The 23,665-nt window shown below is 39.6% G+C and overlaps 1 protein-coding gene across 1 annotated transcript in view; it reads right to left on the bottom strand.

Annotated features, from left to right (window-relative positions):
* The window catches only part of COL11A1 (collagen type XI alpha 1 chain), a 700,769-nt gene that overhangs the window by 497,753 nt on the left and 179,351 nt on the right, over positions 1–23,665 (bottom strand). The window contains exons 13-18 of the mRNA XM_030205574.1: positions 15,068–15,154; positions 10,773–10,829; positions 4,958–5,011; positions 4,386–4,439; positions 3,538–3,591; positions 2,615–2,668 (exon numbers count right to left, since the gene is read on the bottom strand). Coding sequence (XP_030061434.1) covers positions 2,615–2,668; positions 3,538–3,591; positions 4,386–4,439; positions 4,958–5,011; positions 10,773–10,829; positions 15,068–15,154 — 360 coding nt within the window. The remainder of the gene's footprint in view (positions 1–2,614; positions 2,669–3,537; positions 3,592–4,385; positions 4,440–4,957; positions 5,012–10,772; positions 10,830–15,067; positions 15,155–23,665) is intronic.

The following is a 23,665-nucleotide window of genomic DNA, read 5'->3' as shown; positions in this document are numbered from 1 at the left end:
CAGCAAGCGCCTATTTACAGCCTGAGCCCTTACCGCCAGCCATTGACCTAGTGGTAAGTGCTCACGCGCTACCCACCATGTTGGTGCATGCATGGTTACCGTGCGGGTAGTGCCAACATGACCACACTGCAGATTACCACCAAGAAAGCCCCACAGGATTCAACACATGCCAAACTCAAAATTACTTCTGGGTGCATGCGATACCCCAGCAGTAGTGCTGATTTTGTGCACGCTACCAATGCGTTAGCTCTCCTGCATCTTTGTAAAATGGCCCCATAATGAACTATGCAGCGTTGCACACCCTAGCATGTTTCACACACTATTTAGATCAACTTAATTTCTAACACTTTTTTGTAATCATATGTAATCCGTAAAGTGGAATATAAATGTACATGATAAATGAAATTAAACACCAGACTGGTTTATAATTGAAAATAGCATCAAAGAAGAAAAAATAAAGGTGCAATGATTTCTTTAAAAAGTGAGGCAGCTAGAAAACTAACATATAGAAGTTAGCAATGAGAAATTGCACCAAAAAAATAAAATTAAATAAATAATCATATCATGTTTTTGTCAAAATTGCCCCAGAAAGGCAATTTTGCATGGTAACAGTTAATGAGATGCTTTGCATGATTTCTCATTGCAACAACCCATTAACTATAGATCTGACCAATATTTTTTGTGCAGAACTCTACCTAGAAAATGTTATTCCCTATTAAAACAAAAACAGCAAATGACACTTTGCAAGCTAAAATACCAAACAGTGGGCTCCTTTTACAAAGCCGCACTAGTGATTCCAGTGCAGCATATTGTGATGAAGCCTATTCGAACAAAGAACAAAGTAGATGTGAAAAAAATCAATTTCCAGGATTTTAATGCACAAATATAACCAGAGACTGACATGGTCACCTTTCACCAATGAGGCTGTATCAGGGGCAGCTAAAGGGGAATAAAGTCACACTTGCTTCCCTCTAACAGAATGCAAGGAGTCAGCTGATTGTGCTTCAAGTCTCACCAAACAATCAGCTGACTCCTTCACTTTTGCTAGAGGGAAGCAAGTGTGTCCTAGAAATTATTTTTACCATATCTGCTTTGTTCTTTGAATGATCTACTCTGTGGGTGTGGGTGTGGTGCTCATAGCTTGTAGATCCCTGCTTTTCATTGTTCAATGACATTTTTGCATGAACAGTTCATAAGAAGATGCAGGACAGGGGTCAATATGCAAAGCACAATGTGAGACTTGCTCACTGGCACCCACCCAGTTCAGCATCACCAAAGCTGGAAGCATTTTTTGAGCCCCACCATATTTGCACCCTGTGTGGCTGTACCCCCTCACACACTCCTTGGTACGGTGCTGATGGGCAAACATTTAGACCTGATATGTGATGTGCAGGATTTTCTTATCAAAAATTACACGTACATTTGAAAATACAGAGCTAAAAGTGCACATGCACATTTTGCTAATGTGGCAGTTCTCAAATTACCTCCTTAAATCAGGATTACCTGTGGAAAATTCAAAAGTTCCCCAATGTTCTGAGATCTTGCAATTGTGTAATCACAAGAGATTGTTTAAAAGTGGATGAGCTTTATGGATGCCCACTAACTTTACATATATGGACCTATGTGGTTCTGAATTTTCAGTTCTATGTATTCTACCAAAATGATATGAGGTATTTGCAGGTGTCATAAGTAATGCCATACTGGGAAAAGACCAAAGGTCCATCGAGCCCAGCATCCTGTCCCCAACAGCGGCCAATCCAGGTCAGGGGCACCTGGCAAGCTACCCAAACATACAAACATTTTATACATGTTATTCCCGAAATTTTGGATTTTTCGCATGTTATAAATGAATATATTATAATAATAATTAGGGAGTGCATGGGGCAAAGATTATCACTTTGTTTTTTGTTCGTTTGGCCTTTTTTCTCACAATTTTTAGACTTTTTGAGGTTCATTTCATTTAGTTTTTTAAATAAAAAAAATGTTAACACTCATTGAGGGGTTCTTTTGGTAAGCTGCAGGAAAAAGGGCCCTGTACTAGAGGCAGGGGTCGTTTATCCTGCATGCCAGGGCCCTTTTTACTGCAGCAGGTAAAAAGCCCCCAGACAAACATGGCTGTGCGGTAAGAGAACTCTTAACACATGGCCATAGGGCAGGGAGCCCTTACTGCCACCGGGCACCGCGTGATGCCTGATTACTGCCAAGTCACTGCCACGCAGGCCATTTCTGGGGGTTTTCATCTTCCCCCCAAAATGGCGCAGGCTCAGGGCAGATATACCACCAGTGGCCACATTGGGCTGGTGGTAGTCCCGATTTAGCGTTTGGTAAGCCCACGTTTGGTTAACCGACGCTTTGCAAAAGACCTCCTAAAAATGTTAAAGCACGCCAATCAGTTTAATACATGTTACTTTGAAAGTTAACATGCATTACATTGATTTAACACACACTAAATGCATATCCATTATAATAATAATTCTGATGCCGTATTACCCTTTTATAAGGCTTTATAGCTATCCTTTTTATATGAGAAAAAAACAGTCGTATGTATTGACATAAGTCTCTTGTAACAGGACTGCTGTGTTACTGTTACATAAACAAGCAGTTAAATTCTTACCCTATGGCCTTTATCACCAGGAAGACCAGGAAGACCATCAAAACCTCTATCACCCTGTAACAGAAAAATAAAGCATGAATATTATCCACTGTACCTCATTATTTGACCAATAGAGAAAGGGGTAGCCTTCTGCATAACCCATTATTCTAAGAACCACAATGACAAGGATTCAATTTCTACTTGCTTCACTTACACTTCTTGAGACCTTGTGGAAATCATTTAGAGGTAGTTGGGATCTTACACATATCAAAATGCTTGAAATATGTATAAATCCCAGATTTTGTGACACTGCTCACAAATATTCAGCAAAGTAGTAGGCTTTCATATGTAATCTGCTATGCAAAAAATGTACTAAAATTTTAAAGGGGAAATTTATTAATGCAGGCTATCGTTAAGACATATTATTTTACTGTTAATCCCAATTATTAGTAACTAGGTCTCACTGTATAAAATGAGACCTGTGCTAAAGTACCATGAGTTAGTGCTAAAATAACACATCTTAACAGTAGCCCTTGTTGATAATTACATCCTTTATTTAATGAGCTGCTGCAATGCAAAATAATACAAAGCAGCTTATTAACTCAGCATGCACTAAACCTGGTTGCAATTAGTGCCTCCTCTTGAGGAGGTGGTAAATGAATCTATGCAAGTGTGGGGTAAGTACCATGTGCTAATTACAGTATTCAGTCCATGCCCATTCTCTGCCCAGGAACTGTCCAGCATATGCCCCCTAATATGACATACAATTAAGAAGTGAATTAGTGTGTTCTGTCATGACACTGTGGTAACAGTTACTACACTTGTGTGGTAACAGTGCATGCTAATTCAAGTGTTAACTGCTTAACATGCTACTATCTCAAAAGGCCCCAGTGTTTATAAAACTACACCTGACTACTTTAATTCCAAATGATTCAACAACATACTTTTGACCCAGGTTCTCCTGGCATTCCTCTGGATCCATCAGCACCAGCGCGACCCTATAAAAACAAAACCAAAAAATCCCATGAAACTCTAGCACTATAACCATGATAATCAAGTAATTACCGTGGACAGTGTCAGGCAGACTTCTATGGTCTGTTCTGAAAATGGCAGACAAGTTAATATCGCATTTATATTATATGCTATGAGTGTTGGTATTATTTGTCTCTATGGGAAAGGGGAAGACATCTTAAGGTTGAAGTTAAAGAGTAAAATGTTCTTAATTAGCAATATGGTTGAATTGTTGGTTTAATCATTATTATAATGGAGGTGACCCTGCAGAGGAAAAAAAAGAAACTCAGAAGAGAGCAGAAAACAAAAGCCCTATGCAAACTACAGCAAAGTAATCAGAGAGTAGGGATGAGTGAGGGCTTCGACACACAAAACCAAGAATAGATACAAAAGAATTTTTTTTATCTACTGTTGGTACTTTGGAAATATAACTTGAATTTTTACTTTGGGACATGGTTTTGTGTGGAAGCCCTCGCTCATCCCTACTCTCTGATCACTTTGTGACACTGCTGAGGCCATAATAATAAAATCACTCTTCAGACTGTGGGCATGGTTTTATGATATTGTGACATTGTACAGAACTGCCTATATGAGATAGGCGCGGTAAAGAAATTTTCATTTGCCTGGTTGTGATGTCAGTGTTTAATCATGAAGGAGTATAGCCTGTACAGAGTGGCAGGTGCGGCTCTGGCCGTATTGTTGGGCTCACTGGATGGACCATGCAAGTCTTTATCTACTGTCATTTACTGTGTTACTGTGTTACATTGTGTCTGTTACATACCCTTTTTCCAGGTTTTCCATTTGGACCAGCAGGACCTTGAATACCTCGAGGACCCTACATTCAAAGAAAATATTTGTGGGACTGAGTAAATGAATGGACTGTAAAGAAACATATTGGCAGTAATAAATAATAAAGGACCCCTTTTAACAAGCTGTAGTAAAAGGGGACCCTGTGGTAGCATCGGTGCTTGGATTTGCTGCATGCCAAGGCCCCTTTTACTGCAGCAGGTACAAGGCAAAAAAAAAAGGAAATGGCTGTGTGGTAACTGCATGCTTGCTGGGCGGACATTTTCGAGGGGATCCCTTACCACCACCTATTTAGGAGGCGGTAAGGGATCTCACGCTATCCCAGCAGTAACCGGGCAGTGTGCAGCGCTGTCCAATTACCGCCAGGTAAGCCCCCGGTGCAGAAAAACATTTCTGTCGCACCAGAAATAGAGTGGTAGGGGTAGCACTACTGTTGGCTCCCATGGTGGGCTGGTGATAGTACTGGATTGGCAGGCACCAATGCCATGGTAGCTCTACCACAATGTTGTAAAAGGCCCCCCAAATTTTTCTTATCGCATATTTTACCTGTGGTCCTGAGTCCCCACCTTCGCCTTTAGCACCAGGAGCACCAGGTCCGCCCTGTGCAGGAAATTCAGAAGACAAAATAAGGATCAATTGTCAAAATCCAAAATTGTAATTATATTTTTATGCACAATAATGATATTTATTTATATATTGTTTTTACACCAAATAGCCCAAGGTGGTTTGCAAAAGAGAGAAGAGCACAAATAGGACTAGATTCAGTAAATGGTGCTGAAAAAATGGCACCCAAAAAAATTGGCCAGGAGCGCTATTCTATAATTGGTACTCAAAATTGTGTGCCATTTACAAATTAGCGTTTAAAGCTGATTCCCATGCCAAATTTTAGTCGTCAGGATTTATGCCAACTAAAACCTGGTGTAAATTCTGGCGTGTAACTTTTCTATGTATCTGCCAAATTCTATAAAACCTCGCACAACTTGTAAGAATGCTCATGACCCACCCGTGGCCACGTCCCTTTTGGGTTGCATGCCATGAGTTTTGTGCACACAATCTTATAGAATAGCACACAGCGAGATGCACGCGCAAACTCCCAATTGAGGCAAATTAACACCAATAATTGATAGCATTCAATTATTGCCATTAAGTGGCTCATTAAGCAATTAATATGCACGGAAGGAGCATGGGCATGTCAGGGCATTCTGAAATTTTCATGCGTAGTTAACTTGGATGCCAGCATTTACACCAGGTTTCAGCAGATGTAAGTCTGGCACTCTATGTTAGGCATGAGATCCATGCTTAAGCGCTATTCAGTGAAGGGTGTGCACCCTTTACAAAAAAACATTAAAATGTTGATTTTTTTTTCCAGTACCTAATTTGGGCACCATTTATAGAATCTGGCTCTATGTGTTAAATTGTGTATGCAAGTTTATAGAATCAGGTGCATAGTCTAATGGACATCACCAATAGAGCGTAACAAAAAGTCAGGTCCTCACCAAGTTCCGAGTACGATGAGGTCACAATGAGACTTTAATTCAATAATAAGAGTAACACAAATCATGGCAACCTCAACGAACAGGCAGTCATCAATATTCCTTTTTAATGCCCAAAGTCTAGGATAACCAAATCCTAATCACTTGTAGAACACAGTAAAAAGCCAAGTCTTCAGGAATTTCCAAAATCTCAGAAAATCACATTCTAACCTTATCTTAACTAGAAGAGAGTTCCACAAACCAAGGGCAACCTCAGAAGATAGGCATTTACTAATTGACTTTTTCTTTACACTTGAGACCTGAGGTAACCTTACTTAATTAACATAAAAAGAATGGAGAAGAGGAATTCCTAGCTGAAGCAATAAGTAAAAAGCTAAAGTGTCAAGGGCAAAACCATAAGAATTATTTTTTTATGTCAAACAAAACAATTTGAATTCTATATGGGCTGCAATAGGCAATCGGTAAAGCTGGTGCAACAGGGGAATGACTATTTTATAACTCTATCAAATTTATTCTTAATAGCTATTGCGTTAATAGCAAATATTTTTGCCAATGTGTTTCCTTCAAGTCAATTCAGGGGAATGCAGGTGTTCTGCTTAGTGAGTTCTAAATACTAAGAAGCTCATTTTATATCAGCTGATGTAGTTCCAGTCTGGCGCGTTACCAGTGATTCTATGTTTCGTGGTGGAGTTCCCTGAAGAAGACATTTCGAAACGGGACCGTAGGAATCCAAACGAATGAATTTGTACGCAAACTGGGATATGTGTTGGCAGATGCCATTAAGATAAGATAAGATAAGTGCTTCTATGTATCTTATTTTTAAAGGAATTGAATAGAATAAAATATAAAAACACAAAAAGAAAATATTAAGAAAAAATACACATTTTTTCATGGAGGGTTTTTAGTCTATGATGACTTTTTGTGCGTGCAATAATAAGATTTGTTTATACATGTTGCTGTACTAGTTGATACTTTTCCCCCTTTTTTTCAATATGGACATTGTGACATGCTAGTTTAATTTTTGATTCTGTAACTATGCACATATTTTCATTAGTATTTGTTTGCAGGTGGTCATATACATAGATTATGGGTGGAGCATGGGCAGGGTACACAGTTACTTGCATAACTTTAACTTGGAAAAGAGACGGATGAGGGGAGATATGACTGAGGTCTTTCCGAGCACTCTACCAAAACCCTCATCCACACCCTTGTCACCTCTCGTTTAGACTACTGCAATCTGCTTCTTGCTGGCCTACCACTTCACCTCTCCCCTCTCCAGTCGGTTCAAAACTCTGCTGCCCGTCTCGTCTTCCGCCAGGGTCGCTTTACTCATACTACCCCTCTCCTCAAGACCCTTCACTGGCTCCCTATCCGTTTTCGCATCCTGTTCAAACTTCTTCTACTAACCTATAAATGTACTCACTCTGCTGCTCCCCAGTATCTCTCCACACTCGTCCTTCCCTACACCCCTTCCCGTGCACTCCGCTCCATGGATAAATCCTTCTTATCTGTTCCCTTCTCCACTACTGCCAACTCCAGACTTCGTGCCTTCTGTCTTGCTGCACCCTACGTCTGGAATAAACTTCCTGAGCCCCTACGTCTTGCCCCATCCTTGGCCACCTTTAAATCTAGACTGAAAGCCCACCTCTTTAACATTGCTTTTGACTTGTAACCGCTTGTAACCACTCGCCTCCACCTACCCTCCTCTCTTCCTTCCTGTTCACATTAATTGATTTGATTTGCTTGCTTTATTTATTTTTTGTCTATTAGATTGTAAGCTCTTTGAGCAGGGACTGTCTTTCTTCTATGTTTGTGCAGTGCTGCGTAAGCCTTGTAGTGCTATAGAAATGCTAAATAGTAGTAGTAGTAGTAGTAGTAGTAGGTCTACAAAATCCTGAGTGGTGCAGAATCAGTAGAAGTGAATCAATGTTTTACTCGTTCCAAAAGTACAAAGATTAGAAAACACTCAATGAATTTACATGGAAATAAATTTAAAACAAATAGAAGGAAATAGTTAAGCTCTGGAACTCTTTGCTGGAGTATGTGGTAATAGTGGTTAGTGTATCTGGGTTTTAAAAAGGTTTGAAAAGTTTTTGGAGGAAAAGTCTATAGTCTGCTATTGAGACAGTTATGGTGGAAGCCACTGCTTGCCCTGGGATTGGTAGCATGGAATATTGCTATTATTTGGGATTCTAAAGGCAAAATAGGGGATATAACAATCAAACTCCCTTGGCACATAATCAAACAAAACAAGAGGAGTGAAAATAGCATAGTAGCAGAAATGATGGTAACGCTGGTAGGCATCAGATAAAGATATGTAACAAGAACTATTGGATCTCTTTCAGTGCACAGCTGTTTCAAATCTGAGTTAAAAAAAAAATCTTATCAATCATTTGCCTCTATAGCTTTAATTTTTAACTTTCATACTAAAGGCAAGAAAAAAAAAGATGACCACTTAGCTTCATCCACTAAACATGGGTAAGTGCTATATAGGACTATACCAGTTTAGTCCTATACATTGCTGTATCCATGTTTAGTGGATGAAGCTAAGTGGTCATCTTTTTTCTTGAAACTTTTTCTGTAAATTAGCTTATCCAGTACAGATGCCATTTTCATCATAGAAGTTTGTTGGATGTTGCTTTTAGTATGAAAGTTGTAGAGGCAAATGATTGATAAGAAATAAAAAGAACTAAGAGATCCAATAGTTCTTGCTACAAATCTTTATCTGATGACTTTCAGTGTTACCACCATTTGTGCTACTGTGCTATTTTTACTCCACTATTTGGGATTCTGCCAGGTACTGTGACCTGGATCGGCCACTGTTGGAAGCAGGATACTGGTCTAGATGGCCCATTGGTTTGACCCAGTATGATTTTTCTTATGTTCTTAGCTTATAGGATAATATAAGTTATACACATATCTCCGGAACATAGGTGGATATATTTATTTCATGTATATGGCTGCTGTAAGTGCTCATGCCTAAGTGCATACATGTGCATTTATTCTGTTAAGCAAGTATTTAATAAAGGAAAGTTGGCACCTCCATTCCTTTATAGCATAGGCTCCTACCTGGTGCCTTCTGAACTCCTAACTAGGAGTGTATGCTTATAGAATTACCCCCTTAGCATGGGACAATTCCCATTATAACTGACAAACACAGACTGGGATGGGAACTATGCAAGGGATGGGTGAGACCAGTGCCTTATACGTTCACACATGAGGTTTCTGTGGTTTCAAGGTTTGGTGTAGAGTTTAGTCTGCTCGTAAGTAGCTGGTCATTAACTCATGTTTGCAAATATAGCCTATATCTATAGGTAAATTATTTTCTAAAAATGGTGTGATTTTATATTTAGGGAGCATAATTAACTTAGCAATCTCAGACACAGTTTTACACAAACTCCACAGTCTTATACAATCTCTTGGTTTATGGCATTGTTTTCTAGACTCAACGAGATAATTACAGCCTTTTAACACTTCATTAGATTGTTTACTGAAAACTTAGGTTCTGTTAAGTTTTTGCATCCAAAGAGAGAGCCATCAGAGGGACTGGACAGGTGATTCATCACCCCTACATTAAGTTGCATGGGTATAATATGCAATTTGGAGATTTCTGTAATTAGAAGAAATTGTATACCTTGCAAGAGAAAACATAGCCATACAATGATTTGTCTCCATTTATCTAAGCCTACGATGATATCCATGGTTTTAATATGTTGTAGTGTGGATATATGATGAATACTATACATGAATTCAATATCAGGACTAGTGTGATGTTGTACCACATCCTCAATATCTCTTCATTCAGATCTTTCAAAACAATTAGAAAACAATCACATTGCCATTATATATCCAAAATTAAAATACAAGTAATGATACTGAATAAATAGAGGGGCTGCCAGAGTTATCTTTCATCCACTCTGTGACCTTAATGATAATATAGGGGTCCTTTTATTGGTTCTAGGTCAGTTTCTACTGGACAGTTTCCACCTAACCAATTCCCACTGCTCCAGAGAGCTGAGAGAGAGAAGGCTGAGTGAAGAGCGACATGCACGCTGAAGCGCTGCTGCTACGCGAGTCACACCGACGAGGTGAGGAGTTTTAAAATTCCAATGGAGGGAGAGAGGGGTGCCTGTAACGGAGGGAGGGAGGGAGCCTGTAACAGAGGGAGGGAGGTGCCTGTAACAGAGGGAGGGAGGCTACATTCGGACTATAAGACGCACCCCCCCATTTTCCTCCAAAATTTGTGAGGAAAAAAGTGCGTCTTATAGTCCGAAAAATACGGTACTTTATAGAATACATATAGACGTATTTTTTTCAGTGTATGCTTTTCAGGCGCCATATATAGAATCTAGCCCATTATTTGTAATAGGAAAATTATGGAACCACAAATTCCAAACTCTAAGAGAATTTTCAAGGGATTCCACCTTATGGTGCAAAACTAGGGAATCTTTAATAGCAGAAACCAAAGTATTCTGTAATGTAGATAATTTTTTTCTCCAGAGTATGAACCTGAGTCTTAATCTCAACAAGAGTCTTGAATTTTGTAACCATTTAGGATGTAAAGGTACATAAATAAATTCACTAGCAACAATGAATATATAAGAACTTAAAGGGGTCTTTTACAAAGGCATTCTAGCATTTTTAGTGCGTACTAATGATTAGCACGTGCTAAATGCTAGAGATGCCCATAGGATTGTATGGACATCTCTAGTGTTTAGCGCATGCTTATTTTTAACGCACGCTAAAAACGCTAGCATGCCTTTGTAAAAGGGGCACTAAGTGAAATTAAAAGTATGATCTGCTCATTGGAGTAAAAGCTACAGGTGTTTAAAATTTACAAATTCAAAGTTGTATTTTGTTTAACATACCATTGGACCCGATCTTCCAGTAAGACCCATTGGACCAGGTGGACCTCTCATAGCAAGCTAAAAAATGGTAAAAGAAGAAAATTAGCAATTTTTAAGATGTGCAATGCTGGGTATTTAAAAAATATATATGTATGATGGCTTCTCAATAGTCTCCTGTCTTAGAACTGGTAAACTCAATAAATGGTAAACACAGTGGTCACTCAAAACTTATTCTAATGGGAGAAAAGGTCTCATTTGTCACTGGGATATGATATTAATTGTGAACAGCAAATGGATAGGTGAATCCCACTAGTGACTATTGTAATCATTGACCAAAAACCCCTTCCTGCCTAAATCTATGCTTTATACCTTCTCTGGGGACATACACAGAGAAGATTATCTGAGGATGACCAGAGAAGACGTGATGGGGAGATGGGGATCAGAAGCTTTTGCAGATATGCAGGAGCATTGGATGTGCGACCTTTGAAGACAAGCATGTAGAGTTTATAATGGATATGATAAGTGACAGGGAGCCAGTGTTCATGGTGGAGGAGAGGGTCAAAACAACCATCCTGATGGATGAGTTTTATTGCTGTGGACTGAATTAATTGAAGTCTTTTCAGAGAGGATAATGGAGGGTTGATGTACAGAGAACTGCAATAGTCTATCCGGGTGATGACCAGAGCTAAGATAAGTGAGCAAACAGACTGGGGAGAGAGGAAAGGGCAGACTATAGTGACAAATAAAGGCTAATTTTCAAAGCATATAGACTTACAAAAAGGAATTTATGTAGCTTTGTAAGTCTATGTGCTTTAAAAATGAGCACCATAATCATCAGGCTATTGATCTTCATCTTTTTAAATTTCAGCAAATCTTGGAAACTACATTATACAGGAAGAATGCAAATGGAAACAAATGTTTTAAATGTTTTCACACCTTCCACCCTCATAAGTTGAAAGAAAGATTGCCAATTAGTCAATTTTTCCGACTGCGCCACATTTGTTCATCAGTCTTAAAATTATCACTGATATAACAAGGTTAACCTATATCGGTTACGAAAAAGGCATATTTATAAGCATGCTATTCACAAAAAGAGTTGTTATTGCAATATAAAGGTCAAGAACAGGAGGATGTGCTCAAATTTGTCCTCCCATGTTCTAAGTTATCTTTAGCGATTATCAGGACAATCCATGAACACTGGCATATACTACAATTGTTAAATGTATCATTGGAACTGCCTATTATGGTACTGCACTGTGACAAATCAATTGGGAAATATTTGTGAGCTCTCCAGAAGGGAGTGAGGACTATGGATCAAGAACTGGGTCATTCTGTATGTGGCCATTACCAATAGTATGAGACTGCCCCGGTGGTAATGGGTTGAACTTGTCCAGACACTAATTGATGTCTTAAAGCCAGAGCATCTACTACCTGTAATACATCTTTTGCAATTTATGCTTTTGTATGTCCTTGTAAGAAAGTCCAAAATTTATAAGGGTAACTTTTAAGCTCCTAGATTAAGATAAATTTTCAGCTGAAAACACTTAGGGGCCCTTTTACTGAAGCTTAGCGCACAGTAATGGAATTAGTGCATGCTAAATGTTAAGAGATCCACAGGTATAAAATGGGCATCTTAGCATTTATACATGTGCTATTTCCATTAGCATGCACTAAGCTTTGGTAAAAGGGCCCCTAAGTGTCCTTTTATTAAGTTGTGGTAATAAATGGCTTTAGTGCACCCTAACACAGGTCATTCTTGTACACTAAGGCCACGTGGTGGCCATTAAAAAAATCCAATTTATTTCATTACTAGTAAAAAAAGGCCCGTTTCTGACACAAATGAAACGGGCGCTAGCAAGGTTTTCCTCGGAGTGTGTATGTTTGAGAGAGTGTATGTGAGAGTGTGTGTGAGAGAGAGAGTGAGTCTCGGTGCGAGTGTGTCTGTGAGAGAGAGAGAGTGTGTGTGTGAGAATGAGAGTATGTGCAAGTGCGTATATGAGACACAGTGTATGAGAGAGAGAGAGTGTGTTTCACACAGATACAGTGTGTGTGAGAGAGAGAGAGACTGTGTGTGAGACACAGACTCTCTGTGAGACTGAGTGTATGAGACCAAGAGAGTGTGTGAGTGACTGTGTGACACATAGAGAGTGAATGTGATACAGTGTGAGACATAGAGTGTGTAAGAGACAGTGTGTGAGAGTGAGAGAGAGAAAGAAAGACATTGACTGTAAGAGAGAGAGAGTATGTGTGAGAGAGAGAGAGAGTGTGTGACAGAGATACCTCCCCCCCCCCTCTCTGGTGTCAGCCCCCCTCCCTCCCTCTCTCTGGTGTCAGGCCCCCCCCCCTCTGGTGTCTGAGCGTTACTGTGCAGGACGCTGAGCTCTGGCTGTTCTTCAAGGAACTGACCAATCCTATTTAATAGAATGCACCTCCAACATTCTGAAGCTGAGAAACCTCATGTGGTTGGTCACTTCTGCTTGTGACAAACCCGGAAATACGTGATGTCAATTCAGGAGATAGATACAGAGAGCAGGAATGCCTCAGCCATGCAGTCAGCTTCAGAATGTTGGAGGTGCATTTTATTATATAGGATGGCTGTGCGCTGTTACTGTTAGTGAGCAGTTATTTAAACAAATTATCGCATGAACACTTGTTACCACTTTATAGGCAGTAAGGACCAGGGGCGTAGCTACGGGTGGGCCTGGGTGGGCCCAGGCCCACCCAATTTCAGCTCAGGCCCGCCCAGCGCCAGCCCCAGCTCCCATTGCCGGCCACTGCTGCTTTTCCTGATGAGCAGCAGGGCCGGCGCTACAAAAAGAAGAAGCGCTCAGCTGATTGAGCTGAGCGCCAACGCTAAGACTCGACGAGAAAAAATGTTTTAAAAAAAAACGCGGCACCGCAGGCAGCCTCGAAGCATTGGCTGCTGGCTCTGCAGGCCCCGCCCGTCTCTTACATCACTGCCCCTGCTTCGCTCCGATCTGGGTCTAACTTAGGCACAAGTATTTAGGCCTGGTTTTAGATGGCCAAAATGGATTCGCCTAAATTTTAGTCACAAGAACAGTGTATGAGCATATTCTATAAACGATGTCTATCTTTAGGTGTAGTTTATAAAATCATGCTAACTGCGTGGTTTTTCAGTGATGATTTTTAAGGAACAATTTCTAGAATTTGGCCCAGATTGTATTGTAGTCCTAGTCCTCTTCTGCCTCAGTTATAACTTTGTAAACCATCTTGTCCATCTACTCATTAGGCAGTATATCAAGGAATTAATCAACATAAACAAAAACCAATTTAGGAGCTCAGCTTTCTTTGAGCATTAGACCCAATATTAATGTACAACATTTTAAGCTAACACAGATCCCATATTGTTTAGAGTCTTCAAACTTTGTAATTGGAATCTTTTTATTTAGTAGGTAATAGAAAGAGGATTCTAGTTTTGTGACAGTGATTGAAATTATTTTAATATATAATAAGTGCATCTGGAACTCTTGTCTTCCAAAGTCCTCATTCTCCTTAATCCCTAGTTGTATATTTCCATCCCCCAAATGAAACCAAGTTAAAACTACATTCTCACCTCTTAATTGCCAGTGTGAGCCTCCTTTTGCCACAGCTTGGTAAAAGAGGCCCTTCATTTTAAAGGATTTTTGGTGATTTGTTTATATCGTTTCTTTACAAAAACTTTAAGGTGATAAAAGGAGGTGGGACGACTTCCCTATGAGGAAAAGCTAAAGTGGCTAGGGCATTTCATCTTGGAGAAAAGACAGCTAAGGGGAGATATGATAGAGGTCTATAAAATAATGAATGGATTGGAGCGAGTAGACATGAATTGCTTGTTTACTCTTTCCAAAAATACTAAGACTAGGGGGCATACAATGAAACTACAAAGTAGTAAATTTAAAATAAATTGGAGAAAATATTTCTTCACTCAAGGTAAACTCTGGAATTCTTTGCCAGAGAATGTAGTAAAAGCGATTAGCTTAGTGGGGTTTAACAAATGTTTGGACAGTTTTCTAAAAGAAAAGTCCATAAGCCATTATTAAAATGGACTTGGGGAAAATCCAGTGCTTATTTCTAGGATAAGCAGCATAAACTGTACTGTTTTAGGATCTTGCCAGTTACTTGGAAACAGGATGCTGGGCTTGATGGACCTTCAGTCTGTCCCAGTATGGCAATAGTTATGCACTTATGTTTTGGGGCATACACATACAGGGCATAAAAGTATACTGAGATATCTCAGCAGCTTTGTAAAGATTCATGGCTTCAGAGCACTGAATTGTAAAGTTTTTGTTTTTAAATAGTTTGAAAATGATATTTACCCTGGCCTGCTGAAGTATAGCCTGGGCTTGAGCTTCCTGTGCTGAGACAGCTGGACCCTTCTCACCGCCGCCACCAGCAAATCGGAACTGTAACCATTTGAAAGAGAAAAAGAAAATCATTACAGACTGAATGAAACATAGATCAAGTATTCACTTCATTTGAAATAACTTTGTATCTCATACTGACTAGATTAGTTTGCAGAGAAGAGTCACGTGACTTACAATCAGTAATTGGAAACAGGGTACTTGTGATTTGTTTTCCTGATTATGATCCCTGATTTAGAGAAGAATCTGAGTTTGCAACTCCAAATTTGTTTTTATTATTGTGATAAATCTCTAACTGTTAATTTAGATTGTGATCAGAATGTGGCATTGCAATCTGGAAAAGAAATCAAGAGCCATGATTAGTAAAGTACTCAGGACATCTGTAATGACTTCATGATAGGTCAGTACTAGTGATGGAACTTTAGAACATATTTAGAAGAAAGGGCTTACAATGTGGAAACTAGGGCCACTGAGAGGGGAGGGGCAAAATTCTCCAGTGCCTGGCCTTCAAGGAGGGCCTGCCCAGAACTGGTTTGGCTCAGATGGTTTCTTCTGCTCCTGTGTGCCACAGCAGTGCCAGGTTAACATGTTATCGTGTTAACTCTGCTTTCTGCTCTACCAGCTAGAGGTCCTTCTTCCTGCCTCATCCCGCTTCCTGTTTGAAGTACTTCCTGTTTGGTCACAGCAGGAAGAAAGACCTGTGCAGCAGAGTGGAGCAGGAGGAGACAAGCAAGTAGGCAGGCCTAGGGGGGTCTAGAGGTGCGCACAGGCCCAGCGGGACCCCAGGGGGCCCAGGAACACACACAAGCCCAGGAGGACCTCATGGAGACAGGGGGGGGGGGGGGGTGCATGCAGGGTGTTTGCCCCGGGCCCGGCTTTGTCTCTCGGCAGCCCGAGTGGAGACAGAATTCCAGTCTATGAAAACATTTTGCTGTTCACTGGTTAGAGCAGTTCTAAAACCATTCTGTTCCTTCATCTGAGTTATATGGTCATGATATAATAAGGACAACATCACAGCGAAGGGGACAAGATGGATGATCCCAAAAAACTTATACTGGACTCGAAAAAGTTCACAGCAAAAGTTTATTGAAACAATCTGGACTCGACACGAGTCATGTTTCAGCCACTCTGGCCTGCCTCAGGTGTCCCTAAAACATACATAACACATATATGATAAAATATAAGTAATAAATTATAAAATGTAAAGACAATACGTAACATGTACATAATGAGATCAATAAAATAATAAAATATAAAGAAAATACGTGACGTGCATAATAAGATCGATAATATAATAATATACTATAATGATACATTGATATATTAGAACTATAAGCAAAAGACCAAAATAGGCATATCAAAGAAACTGATGAATCATAGATCATTTTACATATATAATTACATATATAATCCTGCTGGAGTTGTACAAGAATGGGAGTAATGAATGCAAGACCATTAAGCATGCTGTAAGAATATACAAAGAACTTTGACGTAATCCTTCACAAATATGCGACTGTTGGAAAAATATAGTCAACTATTAAGAGAGCAAGACTATTAAACATCCTATAAGAATATACAATGAACAGGATCACTCAATCCCTGCATGTGCCACTTTGTGGAAATAGCAGAACCAGCAATGGAGTTCTGAGCTTGATTGAGAGTCAACAGAAGGGAGGGAAAGGCTCAGTGAACACACTGATGAAAGGCAATTCTCTATGTAGGCGAGCGTAGGTGCTATAGCATGTAACTGCAATGTGTATATACGTGTGGGAGAGGTATGGATAGAGCTGTCACTTAGGTGCACAGCTTACAGAATATTGTAAGTTATATGCCAGTCCTGCTATACTTAGGTGAACCCATTCATGCCTGCCACTGTCCTGGTACAACTGGATGCATCAATATGGGCTTATGCTAGCACATTCTATAACAAAACCCAGACACCCAGGTGCTACTGCAGAATAGACACCCCCTGTGCAGCATTGGGGCACCTAGTTATAGAATTGCCCCATAATTCCTAAGGGTGGCAGTTCACAAATGTGTCTCTTCTTATGCTATATAAAGGGTTTCTCTACTCTGTGCAATAGTTTTGCTTTTTCTCTGTTTCTTATTTACATTTATATTAATTCTTTTCACACTTGTTTCACCAAGTCCAAGTCATGCAAGTAATGAAGTCCAAAATGTGCACACTTCTCCATAAATACAGCGCTGTCATACTGTGGACTAATCAAGTCCATAAAAGTGTAGCGATAGTCATCATATGCATCATATAAATCATTAGGGATGTTACTTGCCCAGTTAAACTGAGACTTGGAAAGGCTGCAATCTACATGTGGTTTTCTGCAGAGCTAAGAGTTCAGTGGTTGCAGTTTAACCTAGTAAAGAAGTCTGCATGAATTTACAAGTTTTATTATAGCTTGCACGGGGGGGTGTTTTGTTGGTTAAAACAAAATCAGAAGCTTGGGATATGTTCTGATATTTGTCATAGTCATCGGGTCCTATGGTAATAATTTAATAAGATTACATAGATTTCTTGTTCAAAACAATACTGTAACTCCTGTGAGATGCATTCATTTTAGAAATAGAGCATTAAGAGTTACATCAGATATGATTTATTTTATATTAACCTGTTAAGGGTTACTCATATTGAAATAAAGGGAATAATTTCCTAACCTGAAGAGAACTAGTAAATGTTAACACATGCAAAATATCAGTTAATGTGTTCCGTGACAAACGTTATTATTTGCAGTGAGGCCTATGAACTAATAATACATGTTAACATGGGTTAATGATTACCGCAGCTGTCCACACATTAGTGAATCCCTCAGTAATTCTGGATAATACACCTTTACCAAAGAGGCTCCTGCACAGTTAACGTAACAATATAACACAACAGCTTGTTCTTATAATCTGCAAAAGCCTTACAGTTCAATGTGGATCACAATTTAAAAAACCAAATTGGACACAACAAGGAATTACAAACAGCTATAAAACAATCATTACAAAGTAAAACATAAAATATAAACCCATAACAAAATAATTGTACTACCCCTGACACACAAATTTCTTAAAATGAGAAGTCTTAATCCAACACCTGAAGTAGCAATTAACAAAAAGATTGAAATTTCTATACCCCACCAAGCAGGCCTGGAACACCAACAAATATTCCACATACTTCAACTTTTTCCTACCCCTCACTGAAGGGTAAGAAACAAATTACGGTTTCTCAACAAAAGGATGCTAAGGACAGACAAGCAGTTAAATAAGATGGAGCCAATCCATATAAGGACTTATACAACAAACAAGAGAATTTAAACAAAACTCTAGCTGGCACTGGCAACCAATGACATAAAAAAAGCAAAATTCAATCTGATTTTTTTCAGAGTAAAAAAATCAAACATAGGGCAGTATTCTGATTGGGTGATGCCTAGATTTTCAGCTAGTGCCACTGAAAATTTGGGGAAACTGCTGTGACACTATTGGGTTTATTCAACCACTGCCAATATTCAATGCCGCTGCCCAAATAACCAACTGGACATCTAGATCTGTATAAATTGGTGTCCTATTTAGGGTTCCACACTGAGCGGCCCATTTATTAAACCTTACCTTTAGATTCTAAGCTCTTTTGAGCAGGGACGGTCCTTCCCCATGTTAAACTTGTACAGCGCTGTGTAACCCTGGCAGCGCTATAGAAATGCTAAGTAGTAGTAGTAGTGTGCCAAATAAATCCTTGGTTTCATTCTGAGCTCCTTCTTAAATGCCAATTGCAGAGGGCTGAGTATATCTGGTGAAGAGCCAAAGCTCCTATTGATCTTGCTCACTACAGATCCAGACTCAGAGATTATAATTTTCAACTCAAAATCGCTAAACACATTTTTCATGGATCGTATCACTGAGGCCCTGAATCCTACAAAAGAGCTCTATTCAATCTTCCGTAATTTGATCACCACAAATCATGAGGCTCCATCCCACCTTATTCCCTCAGACGAGTCCTTTTCCTGTTTTTTTACCACAAAAATTATGGATCTTGTATCTTCTCTTCTTTCCCCTTCCCTAACTGGACCCATTTTTTCTCAGATGCCTTCTAATCTTTCCCCCTCTTGGGACTCGGCTCTCACGCATTCTGTGGTTACCCATCTCTATCTCAGGACCCTTGTCTTTCTATCAGTGCTTCTAACTGGTCATCGTTCCAACTTCAGACTTCTTTCTCCCTTACTGTCACGATTGTGACTATATTCCCTGTCGGACTTGCTTTGGGATTCCTTCAGCTAAGCCAAGTCTGTGTGTAAATCCTGAAGCCATTGTGAAAATCCTGAAATCAATTCCAGTCCAGTATAGTCCATTCTGGGATCCTGTTCCAGCCTGTTATGCTGCTAAACCCCACCCTGCTGGTGACCTCACCTGTAGTGCCTTTATTACCACCTGGGAACTTCCTAAGGTTGCCTTTGCATCGCTATAGGTCAGTCAATGTGCTGTTGCACTTCTGCTTGGTTCTGTCTGTGAGCATTTCTGCCTCCTGTTTCAGTGTGTCTGTTTGGTCAGTGGTGTTTGTTATATTCCTCTTACTTGTAGTTCTTGCTCAATCTCCTTGTGCTGGCTGCTGCCAGTGTGTATGTAATTAGCTCTCACCCTACTGCACCTGAGATTGTTCTCTCCGGTTGCAGTACTCTGTGGTGAGCCTGTTTCTCTCTAGTGTTTCTCTGTATGTTTTGTGGCTGCCTTGTGTTCAACCTTCTTACTTATAGTTCCTGCTCTGTCTGCTTGTGCTGGCTGCTGCCAGTGGGTGTGTAATTAGCCCTCACCATACTACACCTGGGATTGTTCTCTCCGGTTGTAGTACTATGTGGTGAGCCTGTTTCCCTCTGGTGTTTCTCTGTATGTTTTGTGGCTACCTTGTGTTCAGCCTTCTGTTAATGCTCAGGTATTAGGTTGTGGTTGTAGCCTAGCTTTGTGTTCTGCCTTGTCTGTCTTATTCTGTGTCTCTAGTTCCCCTCTGTCTTTTCCCTCAGTCCCTGTTCTGTGCAAGCTTGTTGTTGTATCCTGTTACCTGAGAAAGTTCCCTCAGTTCTGAGCCCTGTTTCCTGGTCCCTGTTCTGTCAAGCTTGCTTTGGAGTCCTATTCCATGTGTGAATTTCTGTATCCTGTAAGTTCTGCCGGCTGCCTGCACCTAGAGGCTCAACCCCTAGGGAACGGTGGTCAAGTGCAGGTGAAGTCTTGTTCCAGTCCGAGTGTTCTAGTCCATTGTGTTCCTGCTTTGCTTACCTATATCTGCAGCCCTTGTCTTGTTGGTGTTTAGCCCAGTGCTGGTTGGGTGGGTTTTGCCTGCCACTGCCGCTCTATGGCTGTGGTGCAAGGGCTCAAAAATCCAGGTTTTACCTTGAGAGACCTGACACTTGCTAAGATCCTAGCTTCCATGAAAACAAGTTCCTGTTCTCTGGATCCCATCCCATCTGTGTGGTTGAAATCCTTTTGGCCCCCTTCCTCAACTTCTCTACCTTTTGAATCATAGGTTAACTTCCAGTAAATTTCCAACTCATTGGAAAACTGTTCTAGTTCAACCACTCCTCAAGAAACCCTCCTTAGATCCTCAAATTTTTGAACACTATCATCCAGTGTCAAATCTCAGTTTTCTATCTAAAATCCTTGAAAAAATTGTTTTTGTTCAAGCTACTTCTTTTGTCAAGAAATCCTTTGCCCTTTACCCATGCCAATCTGGTTTCTGACCTCACTTTAGCACCGAAACAATTCTTACAGACCTCCTTAGTGAAATTCACTTTTTAAAAAAATTATTTTATTTATTAATTTTAAGTTTATACACAATTAACATGCAATTGTAATACATTGAATAACATTGAATTCATATTTTACATAATATTATATAGCCATCATCATTAGCTTCATGTTATACAATTCCTTAGACCACAATAAAACAGAAGAAAATCAGGGGGGAAAATAATAAGATAATAGGAGATCTATAGGTAATTTGCATAGGTAACTGGCCTGGCCTTGTATTCTTTTACTAACATATAATAATCAGTTGGTGTTACTCACTCTTTAGATGCTTTGGTTAGCTTCTTCATTTCTAAAAAAATATTTTAGATGTTCTGGCTCAAAAAAAGTATATTTAATCCCCAAATATTTAATCATACATTTACATGGATATGCCAACAAATAATTTGCCCCCAATGCTCTCGTTTCTTCTCTATAAAACAGAAATTTTTTCCTTTTATCCTGAGTCGATTTACAGACATCAGGGTAGATCCAAATACGCTGACCACAAAATGTTTTTAAGGAGTTTTTAAAATAAAGCTTCAACAGTGCATTTAGATCTTGTTAAAAAACAAATACAATTAGTAAAGTTCTCCGCTGTTCTATTTCAGGTAATGTCGTTTCTAATATTAAGGATATGTCCAACGGTTCTTGTTGAGTTTGCTGAGGAATTTGAAGAACACTTTCCCCGCTGTCACCAGAAGCAGTTTGTGTATTAACTGGTAGATAATAAATTCTGTTTAAAGGAGGTATTGCTGAGTCTGGGTACAACAGGATTTCTTTTAAATATTTTTTAAATAAGTCCACAGCAGACATAGTTTGAGTCCAAGGAAAATTCAGAATCTGCAGATTCAAACGCCTGTTGAAGTTTTCATTTTGTTCTATCTTCTTGTGGGTCGCAATTTTGTCAAGAGTTAAAGTATCGGTGATAGTTTTTAAAGATTTCATTTCTTTTTGAATTTGCTCCGTTTGCTGGGCATTTTCTTGCTTAGTTTTTTCCAAAGAGAGTGTTAAGGCATCTATCTTACTCACAATTTGAGAGGTTTCTTGGGTTACTTTCAGAACTGTTTGATTAAGACTCTGTAGCGCCTTCACTTTTATCTTGACAAGCAACTTATAGTCCTGGCTATTTCACTAGACCTCTTTGCTGTTTTTGATCTTGCAAATTATAATCTACTATAATTTGCAAGATCTACTTCTTTCCCACTTCTCTTCCTTGAGTATGTTTGGTTCATTCCTAACTTTGTTCTCTTCTTTTCTCTTGGGTCGTTCATTTCAGGTCATCACTGCTTCTTCCACCTCTTCCTCTTGACCTTTGATTTGTGGTGTCCCTCAAGGATCTATCTTGTCCCCTCTTTTGTTTATTCTCTTCCTCAGCCCTTTTGCTACACTTTATACAATCGTTTGGTGTCTTATGTCATTTTTATTCTGACGATATTCTGTTGATCTGGCACACAAATCCTTTCTCTCCTTCTATCACCTCCCTATAGGAATGTCTGAATGCTGTTTCAATTTGGCTCATGGACCACAGGTTAATACTCAATAGGCAGAAAACAGTTGCCTGCAGGTTCAAAGGAGGTTGTGCTGTTCCTAGCTCCCTGTTAACTCTTTTTGACACTTCCATTACATCTGTTGAATCATTCTGTTATCTTGGAGTAATTTTGGATTCTCACTTGTCTCAGATCTGTAAAACAGATTTCTTTATTCACAGACAGTCATGTTCTACCCAGCAATATTTTGATCATGACTCTTTTTCCATGCCCTTATCTTGTCACTACTCACTGACTCGACAACTGCAATATCATCTATCTTGGCTTCCATTATTCACTCTTGAAAAAGCTACAATCTCTCCAAAATACTGCATTGAGACTCCTTTGTCATGCCTGCTGCCATAATCATATTTTCCCCCTTATTCAAGTCCCATCACTGGCACCCCATTGAGCAGCATATTAATTTCAAGCTTCTCATTATCATTTTTAAGGCTTTTTGGACTGGCTTACCACTCTTCCTCTCTTCCCTCACCATTTCATACTCCCCCTGCTGTACTCTTCAATCTCTAAATGACCATAGACTTGTCCTTTCTGACCCTAGGTGTGCCACTTTGGAATCTACCAGACGTCAAGCATTCTTCTTTGCTGCCCCAGCCATGTGGAACTCTTTGCCTCTTACTATTCACTGTGAACTGTCCCTAAAAAATTTCAAGACTTTGTTTAAAACATGGCTCTTCCAGCAAGGCTTTCCATCACCATCATCTTTCTAGGTGTTGTGTTTGGTTTTCACAGTTTGGAACAGCCCTCTCTCTCTTATTACCTCCTTGGTCTCTCTTTCCTCCTTTCTGTCATTGTAATGTCAGTTAATGTTGTCATATGTGCAAGCTTGTTCTTTCCTATACACCATTGTAGTTCCTTTCTTTACTTTGAGTATTGTACACCACTTTGAACTGCTCATTGGCAAAGGCAGTATAGCAAGTATGAATAAATAAATAAATAAATAGAATTAGTACACATTAAATACAAAGAAGCCTATTTTATATCTATGGGCTTCTTCGCATTTAGTGCACACTGATTTTGTCAGCATGCAGTAAGCTTTAGTAAAAGGCCCCTTGAATATTGATGGTACCCAGTTAACTTCCAGGAGCCATTCAATTCCCAGATATTGAGTATAAGAACCAGATTGAGTATAAGAACCAGAATATCCCAGGACCAATCAGTTCTCAGTTGTCATTGCTTTCAAGGCCACTGACCACAGAGGACTGCATTTGAGAGGGAAATTTTCATTTCATTCCTC

Source organism: Microcaecilia unicolor, chromosome 6 (assembly GCF_901765095.1).
Source record: "Microcaecilia unicolor chromosome 6, aMicUni1.1, whole genome shotgun sequence".
NCBI classification, from domain to species: Eukaryota; Metazoa; Chordata; class Amphibia; order Gymnophiona; family Siphonopidae; genus Microcaecilia; species Microcaecilia unicolor.
The sequence above is the reverse complement of the archived record's forward strand: the minus strand, read 5'-3'. Positions and strand labels throughout refer to the sequence as shown.